Source organism: Lepus europaeus, chromosome 4, assembly GCF_033115175.1.
Source record: "Lepus europaeus isolate LE1 chromosome 4, mLepTim1.pri, whole genome shotgun sequence".
In the NCBI taxonomy this organism is placed as follows: Eukaryota; Metazoa; Chordata; class Mammalia; order Lagomorpha; family Leporidae; genus Lepus; species Lepus europaeus.
Window position 1 is genome coordinate 44,623,389 of NC_084830.1, and position 23,849 is coordinate 44,647,237.

At 43.2% G+C, this 23,849-nt stretch overlaps 1 protein-coding gene across 1 annotated transcript in view; it reads left to right on the forward strand.

Annotated features, from left to right (window-relative positions):
* Positions 1-23,849, forward strand: part of NIPAL2 (NIPA like domain containing 2) — a 96,965-nt gene that overhangs the window by 44,927 nt on the left and 28,189 nt on the right. The window contains exon 4 of the mRNA XM_062189493.1: positions 14,171-14,230. Within this exon, the coding sequence (XP_062045477.1) occupies positions 14,171-14,230 (60 nt within the window). The remainder of the gene's footprint in view (positions 1-14,170; positions 14,231-23,849) is intronic.

Here is a 23,849-nt window from a genome sequence, read left to right on the forward strand (position 1 = left end):
TTGTATTAAACTGTAGTCTTTGATGTCTAATCTTGACTCCATAGTTCAACATCTCTTTGACATTAATAATTAAATATTGGTTTTACTACATTACCAAAAGAATGTACAATTTTACAGTACTGTTACAATTACCTGCTTTCCAGACTTATATGGTTCACTCAATACATTTAGAAAACCATGAACTGAGATGTTGCAAATGACTAAGAAAAAGACCAAAATCATTACTAAAAAAAAAAAAAAAATTTTCTAAGCCCTGTTAAAATCAATAAAATCCCTTTGGTTTTACTCTTTAACTGCTGGTATGGAAACAGCATGTTTCTAAATTTCTGTGAATTTAGAATCTTCATTGAAATGGAAACAAGTTTATAGTCATTGTTAACAACTAGATCAAGCATACCACATGCTCACATATCCCAATTTTAATATTGTTCCTTAAAATGTATGCAATTCTTAAAGCATAGTTTCAATTGAAATGATATGTGTTCAGAGAAAATTTTGTTTTCTTTTAGAAATAGCTTCCCCGTTTTAATCATTTAAAATGCCTCCATGGGGTGGATGTGTAGCCTGGTGAATAAGAAGCCAGTTGAGACACCTGCAGTCCCACATCAGATACCCAGCTCTGGCTCCTGACTGCAGCTTCCTGCTAATGCAGACCCTGGGGGGCAGCAGGAATGGCTCAGGTAACTGGGTTCCTGTCACCCAAATGGGAGACCCAGATTGAGTTCCTGGCTCCTGGCTTTAGTCTTGGCCCTGCCCTAGCTGTTGCCGGCATTTGGTGAGTGAACCAACAGATGAGAGATCTCTCTCTCTCCCTCTCTCTCTCCCCCCTGCCTGTCTGCCCTTCTCCCTCTCTTCCCCTCTTTCCACTCCTCCTCTCCTTCTCCCCTCCCTCTATACCACCCTCCCCTTCTGCCTCTCAAATAAATAAATAATAAAATAGTCTCATGATGTATGATAGTAGAATATTTTTAGAAACTGTTTACTGAAAGTAATCATACTATTACCACTCTGAAAAGGTATAGAATTTGATGTAGTCATTTACTACTTTTGACATCCCAGTACAATGAACAAATTGTGTATGTCTTATCTTCTGTTTACCGACATAACTTGTGCATGGAAATTCTAGAATTTTTTTTTTTTTTTTTTTTTTTGCTTCTCGAAATCTGAGAAATATGAGACAAAAGATCCAGTTCCATGGTCAACTTGGGATTTCTCCAGTTGTTCTGAAATGTTGTATTATTCTTCAGAAAGCCTGTGTGTCCACTGCTGCGCCTTAGTTTTGTTTCTTACTGTTCCGTGCCATGTCCATGAACTAGCTGAAGACCAAGCGTCTGGGTGTATCAGGTAGAGACCTGGGGGAGGGCCGAGTGCACTGCCTCAGCTTGAAATTCTCCTCGTATCTCGTGTTCCCCACTCCTGGGAAATTATTTTCCTTCTGGAGCATTTTTAGCTACCTCCCTCTCTGCCTGTTTAAAGTGATTCAAAGAAGTGAATTTATACCCCGAACACACATCATTTCCTACCCTACAGTCCTTGTGGAACAGCAATGCATGCTCAGAAACACCCGCCCGCAGCATCCGAAGCTCAGTGCGCAGTCACCGTGAGGTGGGAAAGGGCCTGCTGGTGCTGGAGGAGTCTCCCTGGAACCACCCCTGCTACCCTGAGAGTCTACAGCAGGATTCTAGAAACTCCTGAGGACTTGAAGGGCAAAGGAAAGTATTTTCAAAACAGATGTAGCTTATGGCTGTGTCTACAGATGAAGCAGAAAGAATAGCGTCCCCATTTCTCTATGCCAGAACTTTTTTTAAAAATTCCCTGTTATCTCAATGGGAGCTAGAAGAAAGAAGTGGAGGCTCCTTTGAATTAAAAGATAAAATCTGTTGCAATGTTGCGTGGAAATTGCATATTCGTTGCTGATTTTTCTTCTGCTGGTTTCTCAAATTTAGAAAAGACAGTTTAAATCCAAGTACTTTAAAAGATTTTAGCCCTAAAGTCCAAGCGAAGAGACTTAGCTCCCTCCCCCCCCCCTTAGGTGGTCTGATCCACACCAACATGTGTGGATATTGTGTGGGTAAATACATGCATGTTCTGGTCTGACTGCCTGTGAGACGGCTCGTGTGTCAGAGCTGCTGTTTGTCTTCCCTAATCAATACTCCTGTTCCTTCTGTACACTGCATTAAACAGGTATGTGTGAGTCTGTGCAGAAAGAGCCATGTAGACGTGGATACAGGTGCACAGGCAGCACTGGTCTGTGAGAAGCACTGTGTGTTACGGGAATTTCTGTCTGCTCTCCCCCCACATTTCCTGCCTTGACCATCTTCCTCCCTGACGTGCTAACCCCTAGACAGCAGGTTTCAAGCAGTAGCTTTGCAGAAGGTATCCTGAGTGTTCTAAGAAGCAAAGAGTTCTGGAACCAAACAGCGTTCTGCACTTTGGTATTTACACAGGTCTCGTTAGTGCGGGGCTTCCTGGGGCCCTGAACAGGGCCATGCACACTGCGAATCTGCCAGAGGCAGAGGCAGCAAGTCAGGTTTCCAAAACCTATGAACTGTGGATGCTTGTACCTGAAGCATCTCAAGGGACAACACTCTGAGCAGAAAGTGCTGCATGCAGTCACATCATGCTGGGGGCCTCAGCTGGACAACACGCTGGTGCTGAGCACGGACATTGTACCTTTGTGCATAGCGTGGGCATCGGTGGGTCTCAATGCCCAGGCCTGTGTCTTTTTTATTTTATTTTATTTTAGCTGATGCATAATTGTACATACTGATGGGACACAGTGTGATATTTCAATACATCATACAATGTGTAAGGGTCAGATCAGGATAACTGGTATATCCATTGCCTCAGACATTTTTTATTTCTTTGTGTTGGGAATATTCAAAATCCTATTAGCTGTTCTGAAATCGCAAATATGATTAAATGTTGTCAACCAGAGTTATCCAACCAGACATTAGAAGCTATTCCTCCTACCCAGCTGCACATGTACACCTGTTCCCCACCCTCTCTCCATCCCACACCCTCTACCCACCACCCTCCTCAGGCCCTGGGGACTCACCCCCTCCCTCACTTCTATGACATCACTTAGCGTCCACATGCAAGTGCAAGCCAGTGAGATTTGTCTTTCTGGGTCTGACTTATTTCACCTAACCTGAGTTCAGCTAAATTGCCACAAATTACAAGTTTCCTTCTTTTCTAGGGCCTAATAGTATTCCGTTGTGTATTAGTACCCCATTTTGTTAGGCTCTCATCCATCAGTGGACACCAGGAATTGATTCTGTTTCTCGGCTGTTGTGACTAGTGCCACCATAAACAAGAGTGCAAATGCCTCATGGTCTTCTTTCCTTCCTGGGCCCAGCGTTTGGAGAGTGTCAGAGTCGCTGTGTGATTGTTTCTTCTTTTAAGTTGACTGTATTTTAATTCTCTAGCTGAAGATTTTTATCAGTGAATAATAAGTGCAAATGTTTGTCCTGGCCAAACATTGGTTGATTCTGGATGTTGATTTCTGTTTATGTTTCCATTAATTGATGGTTTTCAGTGTCTTCTAGAACCTAGGCAGTACACCAGCCCCAGTAGACCAGGGCAGTAGGACAGTGAAGAGCCCGAGCTCTGGGGAAACACTGCCTGGGGTTCAGGTCTCAGTCCCACCACCAGCAAGCTCTGTAACCTCAAGCAAGGTCTTTAAACCAATATATACCTCAAATGCCTAATCTGTAAAATGGGGATAAAAATTGTTGCTACCCACAGGTGGCAGTGAAGACGACTGGAGCAAACCGAAGTATCCAAGGACAAGAAGGGGGACATGGTACAGTGCTAGATAGACAATGACAGTGCTAGAGACTGTCTCCATGACATCCAGTTATTATTACATAGGAACGAAGCATGCTGTTGGTTACCATGGAGTTTACTTCCCTTCCTCCAAAGGTGGCTCTTGGTTAAGATCTCCGAAATGGAAGAACCAATTCAGGAAATGCTTTTGATTGTTCTGAACTGTGCAATGGTTAGTTTTTAGGGAGCGGAGTGGAAGGCTCTTCACACCTCATTCGGCCATTAAGCAGCAGTTACTCCTCAACCCCTCCAGATATTCCCTAACAAAACATATTGGGAAATACCAGAACTTCCAAATAACGTACCAGGAGAGAACACATTTTCAGAGACAGATGAGAAGCTGCTCGGAGGAAAAGCGTAGCAAGCTAGACACGTGCGCAACTTCCCGTCTTCTTGCCCGGGCTTCTCAGCACCTTTGTTCTCGTGCTAATCAATTACACACAGGCGGATCCGCAGACTTCCTTCAGATCTTGCAATCTGAGAATGTGTTTTCTGGGAAACTATTTATTACACCAGAAATCCAGTAAAAATAAACTCTGTGGAGTTTGTAATAAAATTCCAAACCACTGCTAGTCCTTCCCTCCAGTCAACTTTCTTCTCCAGGACACCTCCACTGACCTTGGGACTCAAGTGGTCTATTTCCTCTGCTGCCTTCGCACCTACCAGGCCCTCTAGAGGGGCCATGAAAAAGTATCCGTTGCTTAAGATACTGTATTTCTGTCCATCTGCCGTTATCAAGTATGTTGATTTATGAGAGCAAGACACTGGTGCTGTCAGAACACTGCCCTGAGAGATGCACAAATCAACAAGTATAGGTGCTGGCTCAGCTCTGCTGTCTTTGTGCAGTGCACAACTCACCTGACTGCGCACAGCAACCTTGGCCTACCCTTTCTCTTCAGTAGCTCTCAGCATGTTTAGCATGACCTGGTGAACATCTGTCCTCACCATTCAGTGAGGCCCGGGACACCGGCAGCCATGTGCATCTAGTGGCTTAGATGGCCAGGAGACCGTGGCCCAGGGACACCAGTGATGTGGCTTGGAGAGTTGGGTTGAACTCTGATAATGTGAGGCTAGGATGTTCTGTTCTAGAGTGCTGGAAGAGAAAAACAGTTGCTTAAGAGGTTTCAGTTCCTGGTGGAGCACAGTGGTTGCGCATTTCATCTCAAGGCACTCATGTGTATCCTTGGAGCCGTCCAAGTCTGGTCTTTGGAGACCGAGTTAGATTATCTGTGCATCTACAAAGTGTGGCCTTGCATTTCATGTTTTCCTTTTTCTATTTATCCCCTGACTGTGACAATTTACAATAATGAAGTTATCATCAATCCAAAGAACTGGAGTGACATGGAATTCAGGAGCTTCGTGGTGGAGCTCACTCAGTGTCAAATGAACTCATGGGAGTTGGTGAGGCAAGCAAGTGGGGTGTGGCAGGAAGTTGGGCAGGGCACGGAGCAGGGGAGGGAGAACTGGAAGTGCCAATGACATTGCTCTCTTCTGCATCTCTGAGAATACTGATGTAAAGGAACAAGGAAAGAGTTCGGAGAACACATCACTTTTTCTCCAGTTAAACCCAGGCAGTGCTTTAGATGAGAGGGTTATAGGTAAGAAACCAGTGTTGAATGAGCATCCCCTGTGGCAGGTGTTGTATGAGACACATAAACGTGGTTTCTAACTTCATCATGGCCCAGCTGAATTGAAGTAAGAAGTAGATTGAATTAAGGAGGAAATGATATGAAATTATATTAGAATTTTATATGGAAAGACGAAATTAATAGCAGCAAGAGCTCCTTGGCCCTAGAATAATTTCCTTAGAGGCGGCGTCACCCTGTTATTGGGCTAATTTGGATTAAGGTTGGAAAACTAACTGCACTGAGAAAATAACGAGAGATGTGTGATTGATAAGTCTTTTCCATCTCTAATTTTCCCTAATATGCTGGCTTTAGCTCAAATCAAAATCCATGATATGGAATCTATGTTTCCTGTAGTTCTGGTGTGCCGTTATGAAGCTGCAGGCTGAAGTGTATCTGCAATCCATTAGAGGATGGTCACAGCGCAGCCAGAAAGCCCTGGTGAGCTCTTCTGGAATTCCAAAGAAGTCATGTCAAGCAGAAACTTTGGTCTCCAAGATTTTTATTAGAAACAAATGAAAGGAAACATGAAGGCCCCAGGAGCGAGTGACCTGGAGCATTGCACAAACCTGGATGACGCGACTTCGCTGTCCTGAGGAGCAGCGTGCGTGGCGCTCGCCGGGCGGAAGTCACTGATGCTCCAAAACCTGACGGATGCCTGTGGCAGCAGCGCTTCACATGCATGTTTATGTCGATGCTTGAGATTCGCAGAAAATGTCCCCTGCTGGGTGGTTTGCTAAGCTGTCTGCTTCAGCACATTTGTCCAGAAGCAAGCCTACATAAAATGTGCAGAGGAAAACCCTGCAGTTTTAATTTTATGTCTGCTCATACACGCTCAGCAGAAAGCATTCCTGAAGCCTAACAGCAGAATCTGAAATATCTTTTCCACCCCTCTTCCTTAAGGGCATTTCTAGAGAAGCTGCTAATGATGAAGCAATGCACTATTAAATTTATAATATAGAATTAATCTTGTCAGTGGTAGTATTTTTACTTTTTTTGGAGTCTTTTCAAGTTTAATCATTAATGCATGCAAAGGAAATGCAGAAAAGAAAGGATTATTATTCTTAATCCAGGTAAGTTTCCGGATTTGAAATTATGCTAATTGCCTCTCAACAATGGTTCTGTCTTCATTATCTTCAGTAAATGACAACAGTAATTTTTTCCATCAACATGAGTTGCTTGACACATTTCTTCCGCCAACATGGATGGCAGGAAAACCCTCTCTCCATGAGAAGATGTTTTTCAAGCTGTCATATCCTCCAACCTTCAAATCCTAGCTCCATGGAGTACATTGCAACAGACAGAGTTTCTCTCCGAAAATTCTAGAGCTCACAAGGAATGATAATTAGGGAGCAGTACCTCAGTGCGGCTGGGTCGCCGTGAGACACTCGGTGCCCACGTGTTTGAAGCCTGATTGTGACTGACATGGAAGTGTTCCTGTGGTTTGCTTTTTAGCAGTACAATAAAGTTGCCATTGTAAGTGGTCAGGAACCACAAGCCAGATATTTACATGGGAGCTTCTATTTGCAGCATTATTATGTAAATATGTTCTTTTCATGTCATGCTTTGTTTGTGTATGCATATGAAAGTTCCTTGACTGTTTGTCTTCTACTTCCTTATATTACAGACATGCACCCTGGTTCCTCCTCGGTTGATAGAGGTTACACAGTAAATTAAATGTCCAGGAAATGAAAGTTGACAAAATTTTCATTTGCAGACTGAATCAGAGTTCACATGCTGGTAGCCTGTAGACCAGAGTCAGCCACTGCTGGGTTTGGTTTGGTTCAAACTATGGTTTTTAAAAATACGTGCTTAAAAATTAAACCGTGTCACATGCAAACATGGGTTTTTGTTGTAAAAAATGAGATTTGGTAGCGCAGGACTTGCAGTCAGCCAGAGCTGAACTGTGACCACCTCTGCTCACAGATCGTGTGTAGTTCACGTGGCCCCACTTCCCAGAACCCACTCCTCGCCTGTGCCCCTCCTCCTCGTTGAGGACTTCCTAACTGGACCCCACTGGCAGTTGGGTCTGTCGCCCACAGACACAGGCTGTTTGTTTCCAACCGAGTCACGTAAGAATATCATAGCCATGATCCCATCTGAGTAAAGCATCATTAACTGTTTCAACTTTGCTTTAAAATAAGTCTGTCCTTATGAAGTGGTAATAAAGGGTAGAAAATAGAAAGGAATAAAAAAAAGTGGGTAAAATCCCTTCAACAGTAGCCATGCCGTACACACTTAAGTAGTAATTAAACTCTCTTCTACCCTCTCCACCCTTCAATGAAAAAGCACCATAAGAGGGCCGTAGAAACCACACCTACATCTTAATGTTCCAGGTGGAAAAGGGAATGCCCATTTCACAGATTCAATCTGCCTATGGGTTTAACAGCTAATGTATAGAAACTGGGCTTCTTGTTTGCCATTGCCCATTAGTAGCAATCACAGAAGGAAACCCAGGTCAAGTTTCTGCAACCATTCTAAGCCCTTATGCAGCAGCCTACTTAGTACTGTGCTCTCTCGCTCGCTCCCTCACTACATGCAGGGGATCTTGAGAGCTAACTAGCTCTTCCATAACAGTGGCCCGTCTTACACTCTGAGTCTCATGAGCCATGTAGTGTCAGAGGGGAGGTGAATGAAGGGCTAACTCAGGAGTGATAAAGGACACCAGGAAGCCCAGGCAGCCCAGCAGCTGTCCACCCTGGGACCACCCCCCACAGTGAGACTTGGTTTAGGGGAAATCGCTTAGCCTTCATTTGTTTTCCTCTGGAAACCTAAACTGGAGCCCCCACTTGGAGGTTTGCTTATGTCCACCTTTGCCAGAGTGCATCTCCATTCAGCTTGCCAACCGGAGTGACAGCAGCCAAAAAGGGCCTGGATGACTCACCAAGAGGCGCCCGTCCATCAGCACTGTTACTGAGACCCTTCCTGACCATAAAGTGTTGCAACTTCCAGGCCAAGTGGCGTTAGTTTGATGCTCCCAGGGAAGCGCTGTTTTGCACTACAGAAAATACCCAAGAGGCTTTTATGTCCTTTCTCCTGTGAATAGTATCCGTGCTGACCCTGCTGTCTCTTTCATGCCCCATGACTCCTACAGAGCCACTGTATGGATTTTGATGTATTGTCTTTTATAAAAAATCTTATTTAATTTGATTTATTTAAATGTTATCGTATGTATTTGAAAGGCAGAGAGAGCGAGCAAGCACTGGTTTACTCCCCAAATACCCACAACAGCTGGGGCTGCGCCAGACTGAAGCCAGGATCCCAGAACTCAGTCTGCATCTCTTGACTTGAAGCATCACTGCTGCCTCCCAGAGTGGTTAGGGGGAAGCTAGAACCAGGAGAAGACCCAGGCCTCACTCCAGGATAGGGTGCAGGTGCTCCAGGCAGCTTCGTAACCACAGTGCCTGATACTCAAGCCTATTTATTTTCAAAGTTTAGCTATTTTTTTCAGTGTTAACTAACAAATAATATCTGTACGCATTTATGGGGTACAACATGATGTTTTGGTATATGTGTGTGTTGTATAAAGGTCAAATCAAGCCAATTATGTCACCTCACCTACTTACTATTTTCATAAGAATGTTTAACATCTATCCTTTTAGCCATTTTAAAATGTGATAGCTATTATTGACTGTGTTACTATAGTGGGAAGTAGTTCACTAAAACATGCTCCTCCTGTCTAATGGAAATTTTGTGCCCATATATTACCTCTCACCTTTTAAAAAAATGTATTATGGCCACTGTGGTTCAGTGCCTGGGCCTGGAGTCACTGTGTGGCACAGTGTAGTGAGTTAACCCCTCTGAGTCTCAGTTTTTTCATCTATCTAATGTAGAACAACACCTATCTCACAGGGATGGTGGGAGGATGAAAGTTCATTATTCCATGTCAGGCACTTAGTAGAATATTTAGCCACCATTTTTGTGTATACCTTTTCACATTATAACCATTGTATAAATATATTTTTCCTATTTTAAATAGTTAACATAAATATTTTAATGTTACTTTATAACTTCCCATCATAATTTTTATTGACTGCACAATATTCTGTCCACTACTGCTGAATATTTAAACTGTCCCAGTTTTCTGCTATGAAAACTAATTTTGCAGTGGACACTGGTAGGCTTGAGACTCTTTCAATTTGGGAATAAATACTTCCTTAGGACAGATTCCCAGGAGCAAAATTGCTAGGTCAAAGAATTTGTTTAACGTTGCTCCCGATGGTTACTCTGAGATCACTTTTGGGACTGGTTACATAAGTGACAGTGATGCCAGCGATGTGGGGAGTACTGATTTCACTGCCTGCTCATCATCACTCAGCCTTAATGCTGTGTGTGGGAAATAGCACCCAGCCTTGTCTTCCCTTCCTTTTATCACCGGTTAAGTTGTTCCATTTCCTATGTGCTTGCCCGTTCTCCTTTGTGGATTACTTGTGTTCTTGACCATTCATTTGTCCACTGGGTATGGCTCTCTGGCCCTTCCGGTGGGTGCACCTGACTCATCACTTAGTAAGGAAAGCACAGTGCATCAGATCTTGGTCGTTCCTGTCGCACCTGCACACACAGACCTTGACCATCCTGGAAAACAGAGGATCTGGCTCTTGTTCTCCCTCAAATCCTCCGAGTTACCTGGGAAAACACCAAGGGCCCAACTCGATCTGTGTGCTCTGATTTCTGATGCCTGGCTGTCTGTAGCATGTTCAGGCACAGTGAGTAACTGGAAACCACAATGCACACATGCTTCATCCGACTGCTTGAAGAAGTAAAACCCAGAGGACAGCCCATTAACATGTGCTGCTTTCCATAGCTGGTTCCCGACAGCCCAGTGTCTAACCATCCTGCGCAGCTCCATAGCTCCACCATTCTTCAGTGAGACCTTCTAGTTTTTCACCTGGGTCAATATTCTGAATAACCAAAGAGCAAAGGATTTCTGTCTAATTCCTGTCCATATTCTGCTTGAAAACATCCTCAAGAATCAGCCCCATCCTTTGCAACTGAGCATCACCTAAAGGATAATGACATATTCTAGAATGAGTTGATGACCATTCATCCCACATTATGCCCCCTTTCACTGATTTTATATACGAGCCCTAAGATAAGATGGTTTTGGAGCAATTGCTGTAGCATCATCCACCATGAGTCGCTGATAAGGTTGGGAGGAAGGAGTGTTTCGTGTTGTAGACATTTTCTGCTTACCAATAATAACAGTTATTGACTGTGGACAGTGAGTTTTGCCTGGGAAAACAGCACATCCAAATGGAGGGACATTTATTGACCTGATTCTGTTGAATGCCTGTGGACCAGGCATCTCCCTCCTGGTTTTCCTTTCTGGAAAAGGGCTCAGAAATTAAGCATGGAGACCAGTGGAGACCAGTGAGCTTTCTCTGTATCTTACCAGGCCCAGAATTGAAAAGCAATCATGAGCCCAAACATGCCCCAAACCAAAAATGCCCACCAGGCTGTGAACACTGAAGTAAACTCTCAGTCCTAACTGTAGCTTAACCATACCTCGCACAAACCTGTGTAGGTTCAAGATGAGCTCTGCTCTAGTGCTTTTTAAATTGAAATACTCTGTTTTGAATATTCAGTTTTTCTACAGGAATCAAGAGGTAATAGTTCCCCCTCTTTGCTAGATGTTCATGAAGCAGTGGTTATTGTTACGGCAGCTACTAAACAGTTGTGTTGGACAGGTCTGTGACTGCAGATATCTGGGGCCACTTTGGTGGATTTATTTTCCCTCACTTTAAAAATTTACTGCTCTAATTAAAAGTCACATTATTAGCCACTGCTCCAACACTGTCTATTGCTCAGCACAACCCTCATTTTACTGCTTTTGCAAGATAAATGACTTATAAGTGATAGTATCTTAATAGAATGTCCTTTTTTATTCACTTACTTACTAGGTATATGAAAGTAAAAATCTATTTATCTAAGAATTTTGTAGAAAAGCTCATGTTTTCTTAAAGCACAAAAAATGCCACTGGATGAGAGTGGGAACACCTCAGACTTCTCATTCTTTCAGAAAGGTATAGCATGTTTCTGTTTCATAAAACTCTGATAATTGTGTTATAGCAACTGATATAATGTGATGCATGTAGTGCATTTCAAGGGTTTTGTTGCTGTTGTTGTTACCAATCATGGCCTTTTTGCTTTAGTAATGAAGTTATTTCCTACCTAACTTTTCTCCCTTTCCTCTGAAAGTAAAATTATTTTTGAAACTGTGGCTGAGCAACAAAAAGAGAAAGAAAATGATGCCTTTTCTTCCTCCAAGAGAGACAACAGAGTGTGCCAGAAAGAGCGGTGGACTCAAAATAAGGAAATAAGGGTGCTGGCTCCCGCTCTGCTGTGATACAAATGTTTGTTAGAGGAGTAGGGTCAGTGAGTGCGTAGACAAACAACCTCTCTGGACTTGTGTTTCCCAATGACAAAGTTTAGGACCTGGAGTAGATTATCTCTCTGTCTCCTGCTACTCTGAATTTCCTCATTCCTTGGAAGCAGTGTCTCCCTTCTTACTGGAATCATTTGCTCTGAAGTAGTCATCTCAAGGATGTTACAATGGGCTGCATTTGGTATGTATTAGTGTAGCGACACTTGGCCTGTTTTTCATCGCTAATCTATCTCTGTCCACGTGAAAACATTCCTTACCTAATTACAAGAAACAGGATGGTTTACAGGGGTCTTGGTTTTTTATTTCTTTTCTAATGCTTCTAACACCCAAAATTTGTTTCCCTGAATTGTTTTGGTTCAAATCTAAAATAAGAAATTTTCATTTTATGTCTGCCCTAAACTCAATTCTTACCTTAATGAGCTACGTATCCAAATGTTAGTTTATCTACAGAAAATCTTGTTTCAATGTTTTAAAGCCCCACCGCTCAATTAACATTTGCTTGGTGAACATTTCCCACACTGTTCATTCTGTGTGACACTTCCATTTCTATAAATAGCCTGCCCAGGAGAAGTTTGCAAAAACGAACATCAGCTTGAATGAAAGAGAGCTAGGTTGAGAAAAAAAAAAAAGGCAAAACACATATAGGATCCCAGTTTACCTTGAATGAAGAATTCTAGTGGACTTGTTATTTTATTTGGAGTAATTTTTTGTTTTATTTAATGTTTCTTTCTCTATTTGTAAGGAGGGGAGAGAGAGAGTTCTTCCATCTGCTGATTCACTTCCCAAAAACCTGCAATAGCTGGAATGGGCCAAACTGAAGCCAAGAAACCAGGAACTCAATTCTGGTCTCCCACATGGGTGGCAGGGACCCTAGCACTTAAACCATCACCTGCTGTCTCTCAGGGTGTGCATTAGCAGGAAGCTGGATCTTAAGCAGAGCTGGGACTCATAGCTCTGATATGAAATACAGGTATTCCAAGTGGCATCTTAATCATTGCTGCACAATGCCTGCCTCTGTTATTTTGTTAAATAGAGTATCATAATACCAGACATAGTCATATTCAAGTTTAATTGGAGCATCTATTTAATGGATTATTATGCAGACATTAAAATTATGCCTATGAAGAATTCGTAATGACTGGGGCCACACTGTGGCATAGCTGGTAAAGCTGCCACCTGTGGTACTGGCATCCCATATGGGAGCCTGTTTGGGTCCTGGCTGCTCCACTTCTGATCCAGCTTCCTGCTAATAAGCCTGGGAAAGCAGCAGAAGATGGCTCAAGTGCATGGGCCCCTGCACCCACATGGGAGACCTGGATGAAGATTCTGGCTCCTGGCTTCAGCCTGGCCCCAGCCCTCACTGTTGTAGCCCTTTGGGGAGTGAACCAGCAGATGGAAGACCTCTCTTTGCCTCTCCCTCTCTGTAAATCTGACTTCCAAATAAATAATCATTTTTTTAAAAAGATTTTTTAATTTTTTTAATTTATTTTTAAAAAAGATTCTTAATTACAAGGCAACTTGTAATATGATTACTGAGGAAACTAAGAAAATTTTATTATGATTTGATCTCAACTAAAGGGAAATAAAATACCAACAAGTTTCTCTAGTGATATTATTTTATGACAATCTTTCTTTCCTCTATTTTTACTTCAGAAAAATAGCTAAAATTTTTTGAAAAAAAATTTAAAATACAAATTAGGTTGTGTGTTTTGTTTTTAATCACTTCAATTTTGGATTTCTCCATGGCTGTCCTCCTAGAGGAATGCCCCCCACCCAACAGAAAGTTTCAACTTGTACCTGAGCTAGGGTGGTGATGGGAGGGATGAAGAGGTGGGAGTGAATGAGAGGCCAGCACTGTAGGGTGTGTGGTGGGAACATGAGGGGCTCGAAGGACGCCTGGATTCTGCTGGTGGTGCGTGTCCGTGGAATGATGGTCATGGGAAGGGAGTTTCAGTCTGGAATGTATTTAAAGTTCTTCCTGCCCTTCTGTCCCCTGTCGCCTCCCCAACCCTTCCTGCTTTTCTTGCCTTTCTTCCTTGTTTCTTTCTGCCCACACTTGTAGTCATCCCATAAACACTTGGGAGGCACTCACCACGTACCAGGCTCTCTCCCGGTCACGGCGCTAAGTCCACTGTGAACCAGACCAGTTTCCACATGTTTCCAACCAGGAGCCAGAGAAGGTTGTTAGAACCACAGCTGCTGGGTGTCTCTGGTCAGGACACAGCTAGCTGGCCATCAGATGCAAATTGTTGGGCTTCATCCAAATGGAATTGTAATAGGCGGGTTTCTTTTTCCAGCCTAGATCTGCTACTAATGCCCATTTCCATTACAGGTAGTGCCATCATTTCTGTTATGTTTCTGAAAGAAAACCTGAGAGCTGCAGATTTACTAGGTAAGTAATTATTTAATTCATGTAGTTATAGCATGGCTTGACCAAGAAATAAATAATGCTCTCCATAAAAAATGTGTGCTTTGAAAACTGGGAATGAATCAACGAAATGGGTATAAATCCCACCTGGAGGTGAATGTGACCCTGTCTTGGAACTGCGTGTCTTCTCACATGAGACTTCCATCTTCACTGTGGCCACTGCCCGTTGCCATTGGCCGCAGCCGATTATTACTTTATAATGTCACTGTTATTAAGGTTATAACATTTTTATGAACATAATAAAATTCAATGAAAACATCTGTGTTACCTAATAGGCCACTGCACTTCAAAAGGACACATTTGTTGTATTATTACATTTGTACTGCATAAAAATGAAAACCACACCAAAAAAATGAGATGTTACCAACTAACTACCTAATTTGTATTTAGCTCTTTCCAAAAGTAACACAGAGAATGCTGCCCTTCAGAATTTTATTTGGAAATGCACTTATTAATGAAAAACAACAGTAGCCCTTCTGGCTGTGAGAGAGGTCTCTGTTATATGGCAAAGCCATCGTGTGTTCATTGTGACTTCTAGCTCTCGTTGGAAATATCACGGGTGAGAATTATGGAAATTCATATTTTCTTCTTGACAAAATCCTGTTCAAATTGCTGCTGACATATGATAATGAACACAGATCCTTTAGGCACGTTAACTAAAACAAGCCTACCCTCTTCCAGAGAGATCAGATTTTTTAGAAAATTTGAGCTCCAACTGTGACACCGGTGTCAGTGTGTTGAGCATTTGTTTGCCCTGATCACGTTTCCCTCCAGCCCAACTGCTTGGGAGTGTTTTCACTTTGTCTTTTCCTCCTTGGTTTGATTCTGCTGGTAGATTTTTCAGTCAACATTGTCAAATTTTTCATGGTTAAAATGTTTTTCTAAATGCATTCATATGTGAACTGTATCTTTTCCAACATAGGATTTTTCCATACCCTTTGCTATATATTGTGGTTTGTGGTATCATCCGAGGAAAGTTGTATGGAATCAAAATTAAGAATGACCAAGGCCCAAATTTTGTAAATTAAAACATTAGATCCTAATGTTTGTCTCATTTATCAAATGCTTTCAGGAGATTTTACCCCTCTTATCTGTCATCTTTTGTAGCTCATGATTGGTTAATGATTAAATTAATTTAAGGTATCTAAAGAGATAATATAGATTATTATAAAGAAGGATTAGCTAATTACCTTGCATATTAGTGATAAAAAGTTAAGACACAGTCTCTGCTTTCAAATAATTTACAGTCCATGATAAAATAGGTACATAAAAGATTTTTTGATTAATTTATTTGAAAGGAAGAGTGGTAGGAGATAGGGGCAGAGGTGGGGATAAAGGAGATCTTCCATCAATTGGTTCACTCTCCAAATGCCCACACAGCCAAGACTGGGCCAGGCCCAAAACCAGAAGCCAGGAACTTCATTCTGGTTTCCCACATGGGTTCAAGGGTCCAAACACTTGGACCGTCCTCCACTGCTTTCCCAGGTGCATTACCAGGGAACTGGATCTGCAGTGGAACAGCTGGGACTCAAACCAGTACTTCCTTAAGGAATGCAAGTGTCCCAAGCAATGGCTTAACTCTCTGCACCACAACACAAACTCCCACCAGTTTTTTAAAGTAGAAAACAATATATGTCATGATGTCATGAATCTGAACAGCAACACTCCTGACATTTTGGCCCAGATAGTTCTTCAGCGTAGGGACTGCCTTATGCTTTGTGGGGTGTTTAACATCCCTCCTGGCCTTTACCCCCTAGATGTCTCCAATATCCTCCACTCCAGGTACGACAACCACAAATGTCTCTGCACACAGCCAAATGCCCTCTAGAGGGTAAAATCACACACACACACACACACACACCCGTGGAGAACCACTGATGTAGAGTAAAGGGCTGTTACTCGGATGGGGACGTTCGGGGAGCATTGTTTTTTAATAGCAGAGGTAACATTTTAATCGGTTCTGACAGCTGGATGGGGTGGACACAGGCCATACCTCGGATGTGGAGAAGGCACACAGAGGAACTCACAGGAGAAGTGCTAACACAGGTGCAAACAGAGCAGTTTCTACCTAATACCGTACTACAGCTGCTGCCTGTAAGGGTTAGAAAACAACTCAGTGAAAGTCATAACTATGGGAAAGGAAGAAGTAGAAATAGCCATGTGTACAGGTGATTCAGTTATGAACTCAGAAAACCCAAGATCAACTGCACATTACTGGAATCAATAAACGATCTCAACTAAAGGATAGAAATTAAACTCACTCTCATGGCTTCAACTCTGGCTTCCACTTCTGCCATCAACTGCGTGGCCAGCCTGGTATTACTTAACTCCTCAATTGGCTAAAAAATATGTAAGACTGTTTTGAAGATCAAATTGGATAATTCATTTAAAACCACTTCAAGAAATGTAAAACTCTGTCACTATAATTGCCATAATTTTCATTATCATCTTCATTCCTGAGAGATTCCCAAGAGGTAATACTAAAAATAAAACATAAAGAATAAGAAATATACAGTCACTCCCAAGAAAACATACAAAATAATGCCTCTAATTAATTATTTAAGACTCTTAGTTAATTTCTCCTATTTTTAATAACAACTAACATTCAGTAAACATTTGCCAGAGATGATGTTGTGTTTTGTATAGATTATTTGATTTATATATAGAACAACCTATTGACAGGGGGAAAATCTGATACTTAGAGAGGTTAAGTAACTTGCCCAGGGTCATACAACTAGTGAATGATGGACTAGTGTTCTAACAGTGGCAGCTTCCTGGAGCTCTGTGTGGTGCTTTGTATTGAGCCTTTATTCTCAGAGAGCTGTGTGATTTTGCAAATTACAATGAGTAGGATCTTTAAGCCTCCATGTCTTCATCTTTAAGATGAAAATAATATGACCCACCTCCCAGAATTGAATGAGTTTGTGTATGTAAAACACTTAGAACAGGGCCTGTCTCATATTAAGTGCTCAATAAGGTGAGCTGTTTTTATCATCTCTACCACTACAACCACCCCCATCACCACCACTACACTCTACTTATTAATCAGGAGAAACCTGGATTAGGCTACTTTTTCAAACTTTAGTAATCGAGGTAACATTTCTCACAATTCTGATTGGGTTTTGTTGGTTGGTTTTGTCTTCTAACTTAGTGGGGTTTTAAAAATCTATTTATTTGAGAAACACAGATGCTCACAAGTGACCAGGAAGTCAGCCCAGGTCTCCCACCTGGGTGACAGGAATCCAATTATTTGCACCATTGCCTACTGCTTCCCGGGGTCTGCATTAGGAGGAAGCTGGGTCAGGAGCCTGAGCTGGGTATTGAAGCCAGGCACTTGGGTATGGGACATGGGCATCTTAACCAGAGTCTTCTTCGATAGTCTAAAATGCCCACCCCCTAAGCTAATGTGGCTTTTTTTTTTTTTTGAGTAGGCTTTATAACTAAGTCATAGTAACTCAGTCATATTTGTTTTATAACCACAGTGAAAAGTGATCAGTTTTTAGTACCATGGGAATAAATAAAGTATTTAGCCACTTGTTTTATGCCCTTTCATCCAGTGAGCAATGCTGTGAGATTATCATTATCTAAGCCATCCTCACCCACTTCATACATCAGGAAGTATGGGGAAAGAGCTCACCCCAGCTTCGCGCAGGAACGTGTTAAGTCACATGTGTGTGCTTTAGACCTTTATGGCCATTACCTCGAGAAAATTTAGCTCTTTCTGTTAAAAGCAAAAAAAAAAAAAATGCATTTTCGTTTTCTTCACAGGGACTAAAACCAAAGAGGGAAAAGAGTAGTTAGTGGTATTTTTTAAAGATTAACATATGAGCATGCTAAAAATTAAATTGTCAAAATGTGAAAAGGAAAATCATTTATTTTTCCCTGCTTCAAGCAAATGAAAGTTTGTTTTTCATGATGGAACAAATGAAGATTCGGGGCCATGTGGAAACAAGCTGAACTAATTTATTGCCAAATGTTGCTCTGTGGCCATGAAACTTTTCACCACTAGTCTCAAAAGAATGACCTCACAAAAGCTATGTCTGAAGAGAATCGCCAGCTATTATTAACTCAGTGACAGGCTTTGGAGTCTGAGTCTTAGGAGATTAATGATTTTTAATTATTTTAATGATTATTTTTCCTTTAAAAAAGCACCAGATTTCTCTCCCCTTCAATCAGCCAAAAACTATAGCATTTTCCTCCTCCTTCTCCCTTAGTCATCAAAAGTCCCGAACCTAATAGTCTGTGAGATCCTCGTAGATTTAAGCCCAGATAGTGTCATCAGACAAATAAAAATTATGGTCAACTTGCCAGTGTTCTCCAGAAACCAGTAGCGTGATTGCTTCAAGTCACCTATAAAGGTTTCCTAGGTGGTCTTCCTGCCTCCTGCCCCCTACCTGTCCTGCAGGGGGTCAGCTGGGTTGGGTCCAGCGTCTCGTATATGGATGGAGCCGAATTAACCCTTGTTTCTGGTGCTGAAGAGCAGTTGGCTCTTGGGGTTTCCAAGCTGCTCAGGATCGGGTCCTGGACTGTTTGGGTTCGGTCTGTTATTGAGACTTCCCAATTTAGGGCTCCTTTCAGAGTTGGCTGCCAGATCCTTGGGAAAACAGGGAGACGACTGGAAGAGAATGACAGAGTTAAGTTTATGCTGTGACTCCTCAGTTCCCACAAAAACAGTCACTGGACTCCCATTGCCCAACAGTCACACTGCAGGGGCCAAAGGCATCAGCCAGCAAATCTCATTTGCAGTCAGGTTGGCTGAATATCAGAAGGCTCTTCAGACCCCCACCCCCACGCCGAGAGTCAGGTCAAGTCAGGTTCCAGAAGGCAGAAACAGGCAGTACATAGGGGTTGGCACGCAGCTGAGGAGTGGGTTCAGGAAGATTTCAGATTTAGCTAAGGGCAGAGTGGTTTAGGAAACAGGATATCAACTGAGCTGTACAAGTGGATCCTAGAATCCAAGGCTGGCACAGGCGAGGCACCCAGCAGGCTAGTGAGCAGGTGCATCAGAAGGAGCCTGATTCTAGGCCACCTTCCCTCCCTCCCACCACTGTCCTAGGCCATTCTGGGTCTACAGGGATCCACAAGAGACTCTGCAACAGAACCTAGTAGCTTCCTGCAACAAAGGCTGCATGCTCACAGCCAGACCCAGTTCAAGGTCAAGTGCGAGTATTTACCAAAGGATAAAGTATTCCCATAGACACTACTTAGGGCAATATAAATGCACAGATGTGTTTAGAAAATATGACAACCATAGTTCCTGTAGGAAATCCACAGTAGACTGATACATGAGAGAGAGAGTCTCAGGTGTCTTCCAGTCGAGAACTGCTGATGTTCTCACCTCTTCCCAAGTAGATGAGGATCTGCAAAAAGTTCATTACCTTTTAATTCCATTTTTCACAACTTTTTGAAGTCCCCTGTGTTTTACTTGGGACTGTTTTTGGCGGAGCGTGTGTCTTGTGAAACTGGTTCTAGGAACACCAGTTCGGGGATGCTCCTTTAAAAAAAAAATCCTGAGACCCCGAAATTACCTGAGACCCATCAGGGGCCTCTGCAGAAGGAATCAATCCCTTCTTTGTTGTGCAGGGGTGCTGCATCCAGCTTCATGATGTGCCCTGTACAGCTCCTGGGGCACCACTCACATACACCTGTGACTGGAGGTCCTGAGCTGCCCATTCAGGGCCCTATTTGTTCATACACACAGGGGGCAGTGCAGCAACATAACTGTTAGTGAAAAGACTCCCTAGTTCCAATCCAAACTCTGCATTTATGAGCTGGAAGATCCCAAGCAATATAGTCATGGGGCAGGTGTTATACCACAGTGGGTTAAGCCCCAACTTGGGATGTCCACATCCCTTGTTGGAGTGTGTGGGATCAAGTCCACCCCTGCTTCTGATCCAGCTTCCTGCTGATGTGTACCCTAGGAGGCAGCAGATGAAGGCCCAAGTATTTGAGTCCCCCCCCCCATGCATGTTGGAGACCCAGATGGAGTTCCTGGTGCCTGGCTTCTGCCCTATTCCAGTCCTAGCTGTTTATGGGCATTTGGAAAGTGAACCAGAAGATGGAAGATGTGTGTCTGTCTGTCTGTCTCTCCCTCCCTCTCTGTCACTCTACCTTTCAAATAAATAAACTTTAAAAAGACAGTTACTCCTTTTGTTACTTGAGTTCCTCATTTGTCAAATGTAGATCGTGTGGTTCAAGAGTGTTCAGTCTATGTCATACACGTTGTGTATACAATAGTCTCCCATTTGCTGTGGTTTTGGTCACCTGTGGCCAACTGCAGTCCAAAAATATTAAATGGAAAATTCCAGAAATAAACAATGCATAGGTTTTAAATAATCTATTTTACAGCATGCTGTTACAATTGTCCCTCCTTATTGTTGTTTGTTTCTTGTTTAAAAGATTCATTTTATTTCTTTGAAAGGCAGAGTTACAGAGAGAGAAATCTTTCATTCTCTGGGTCAATTCCCAAATAGCCACAGTACCCAAAGCTGAGCCAGGCCAATGTCAGGAGCCAGGAACTGCACATGAGTCTACCACGTTGGTGGACTTGGGCTGTCCTCCATTGATGTCCCAGGATCATTGGCAGGGGGCCAAATCAGAAGTGGAGCAGGCAGGACTTGAGCTAGCGCTCAAATGGATGCTGGCACTGCAGGTGGCAGCTTAACTTGCTGTACCACAACACTGGCCCTGTTTTTAATTTCTTTTTTTGTAAAGATTTATTTATTTATTTGAAAGAGTTACATAGAGAGAGGGAGAGGCAGAGAGAGACAGAGACAGAGAGGTCTTCTATCTGCTGGTTCATTCCCCAGTTGGTTGCAATGGCCAGAGCTGGGCTGATCCAAAACCAGGAGCCAGGAGCTTCTTCTGGGTCTCCCATGTGGGTGCAGGGGCCCAAGGACTCGGGGCATCTTCTACTGCTTTCCCAGGCCATAGCAGAGAGCTGGATAAGAAGTGGAGCAGCTGGAACATGAACCGGTGCCCATATGGGATGCTGGCACTGCAGGCAGTGGCTTTACCCGCTATACCACAGCACTAGCTCCTAATTTTTTACTGTACCTGGTTTTTAAATTAAACTTTATCATAGGCCATATATACATATGAAAAAAGCATAGCATTTATAAGGTTTGGGACCATCTGTAGTTTCAAGCATCAGTTGAAGGGCTTAGAACAGATCGTCAAAGACCACGGGGGCTACCCTAATAATTTTGCATTTATAAGGTTCATTTATAAGGAGTAAATTAGTTACATATAAAGCATTTTGAGTTATTCTTATAAATATTAGCTATTATAGACATTAGCATCACATTTTAGTATTATATTGATCATAATACAATTCTTAAGTCATACTTGTCTATGAAATCAAGCATTTGAAGAGCATCACCTTAAAAAAACAAAAAGATATCCCACCCCAGGCATATGCTTTCCTGGTGCACCTGCTCTATCTACTATAAGGAGCAGGGATTCACTTGTTGACTTGTTTTGTATATATGATAAATTTATAGAAGAGATTTCATTTTTATTTGTGTATAATATCCAGCTGAATCTGAAATGCCCACCAACTCATTGTAGTCTTTTAAGTGATGTGTGCTGTATTTGATGAGAAAGTGTATTCACTAGTTGTCTGAGTGTGAGGGTAGAGGGTGGGGCCACACCCCTGAATCACAGGAGGCCTCGCCTCCTAACGTGGACTCCCCCTTCACCTGCCCCACGGCTGCCCAGTGCGTTGTGCCCCGTTCCTAAGGTTAGCTGTGGGTTGCAAGTATCGTCTGGCTGCAGCTCCTTCTTTGTGTTCTATTAATTTAGGTCACCTCTTCCTCTGTTCTCATTAAGACCAATGGGGGGGGGGTGCTGGCACTGTGGCATATCTGGTAAAGCCACAACTTGCAGTGCTGGCATCCAATATGGGCACCGGTTCGAGTCCCAGCTGCTCCACTTCCAATCTAGCTCTCTGCTATGGCCTGGGAAAGCAGTAGAAGATGGCCCAAGTCCTTGGGCCTCTGCACCTGCGTGGGAGACCCAGAAGAAGCTCCTGGCTCCTGGCTTCAAATTGGCACAGCTTTGGCCGTTGCAGAGTGAACCAGCTGGGGAGTGAACTAGCAAATAGAAGACCTCTCTCTTTCTCCCTCTCTCTCCCTCTCTCTCCCTCTCTCCCTCTCTCTCCCCTCTTTCCCTCTCTCTCCCCTCTCTCCCTGTCTCTCCCTCTCCCTCTCTCTCTCTCTCACCCTCTCCCTCACCGTCCTCACTCTGTAACTCTGACTTCCAAATAAATATATAAATCTTAACAAAAAAAAAAAAAAAGGAGCATGGGGCGGGTGCTGTGGTACAGGTTAATGCCCTGGCCTGAAGCTCTAGCATCGCATATGGGTGCCAGTTTGAGACCTGGCTGCTCCACTTCCGATCCAGCTCTCTGCTGTGGCCTGGGAAAGCAGTAGAAAATGGCCCAAGTCCTTGGGCCCCTGCACCCACATGGGAGACCCGGAAGAAGCTCCTGGTTCCTGGCTTCAGATCAGCGCAGCTCTGGCTGTTGCGGCCAGTTGGGGAGTGAACCATCAGATGGAAGACCTCTCTCTCTTCCTCTCCTCTCTCTCTGTAACTCTGACTTTCAAATAAATAAATATAGCTTAAAAAAAAAAACAGTGGGGAAAAGTCTTCACTGTGCATTCAGAAAACACCAGCCGACTCCTTCCTTTCTGTCCCCTCCATTGTCTGACTGCATTGTCACCTCCTTACAGACAGCCCCAGTGACAGTCCCTGGTCATCCCTCAGCTATGATGGTAGAGATACGATTTTGGATGAATTCTTAAGCTTAACTCTGATGGCCTTTGACTGATGGCCGGCAGTCCTCATCCTGAGATGGATCCAGCCTGGCCTCCGTCCAAGTGATCTTTCCAGTTCACTCAGCTCTCCAGGCTGGCCTCTTGCAGAGCCAGATGCCTGGAGTCGAGGGTGTATGATGTAAATAACTTGCCTGAAGTCTTCCAGCTAGCGATAGCAATAAAATTAGACTTGTGCGGGGCTGTTTCCCTTGGATTAGATTTGCAAGATCCAAGTCTTGACCTCAAGTGTAGCCACTTCCTATCTTTTTTTAAGATTTATTTATTTTTTTATTTGAAAGGCAGAGTTACAGAGAGAGAGGGGGAAGAGAGAGAGAGAGATCCTCCATCTGCTGGTACACTCCCCAAATGACTCCAACAGCCAGAGCTGAGCTGGTCCAAAGCCAGGAGCCAGGAGCTTTCTCCAGGCCTCATACATGGGTGCAGGGACCCAAGCACTTGTGCCGTTTTCCACTGCTTTCCCAGGAGCATTAGCAGGGAGTTGGATCAGAAGTGGAGCAGCCAGGGCTCGATGCCAGTGCTACAGGAGGCACTTTAACCTGCTATGCCATGGTGCCGGCCCCATCCTCCTGGATCTTACACATCCAGATTACTTCTTTGGGTAAACAAGAGCAGAAGGTAATCTAGCAAGCTTTCTAAGCCAGAAATCTGTCTCTTTCAGAAGGAGGAATATTTGTGATTTTGCTGGAATAAAAATAGCAGGAACTGACATTTCATGCCACTTTTGGAAAAAGGTGGGGTAAAAATAA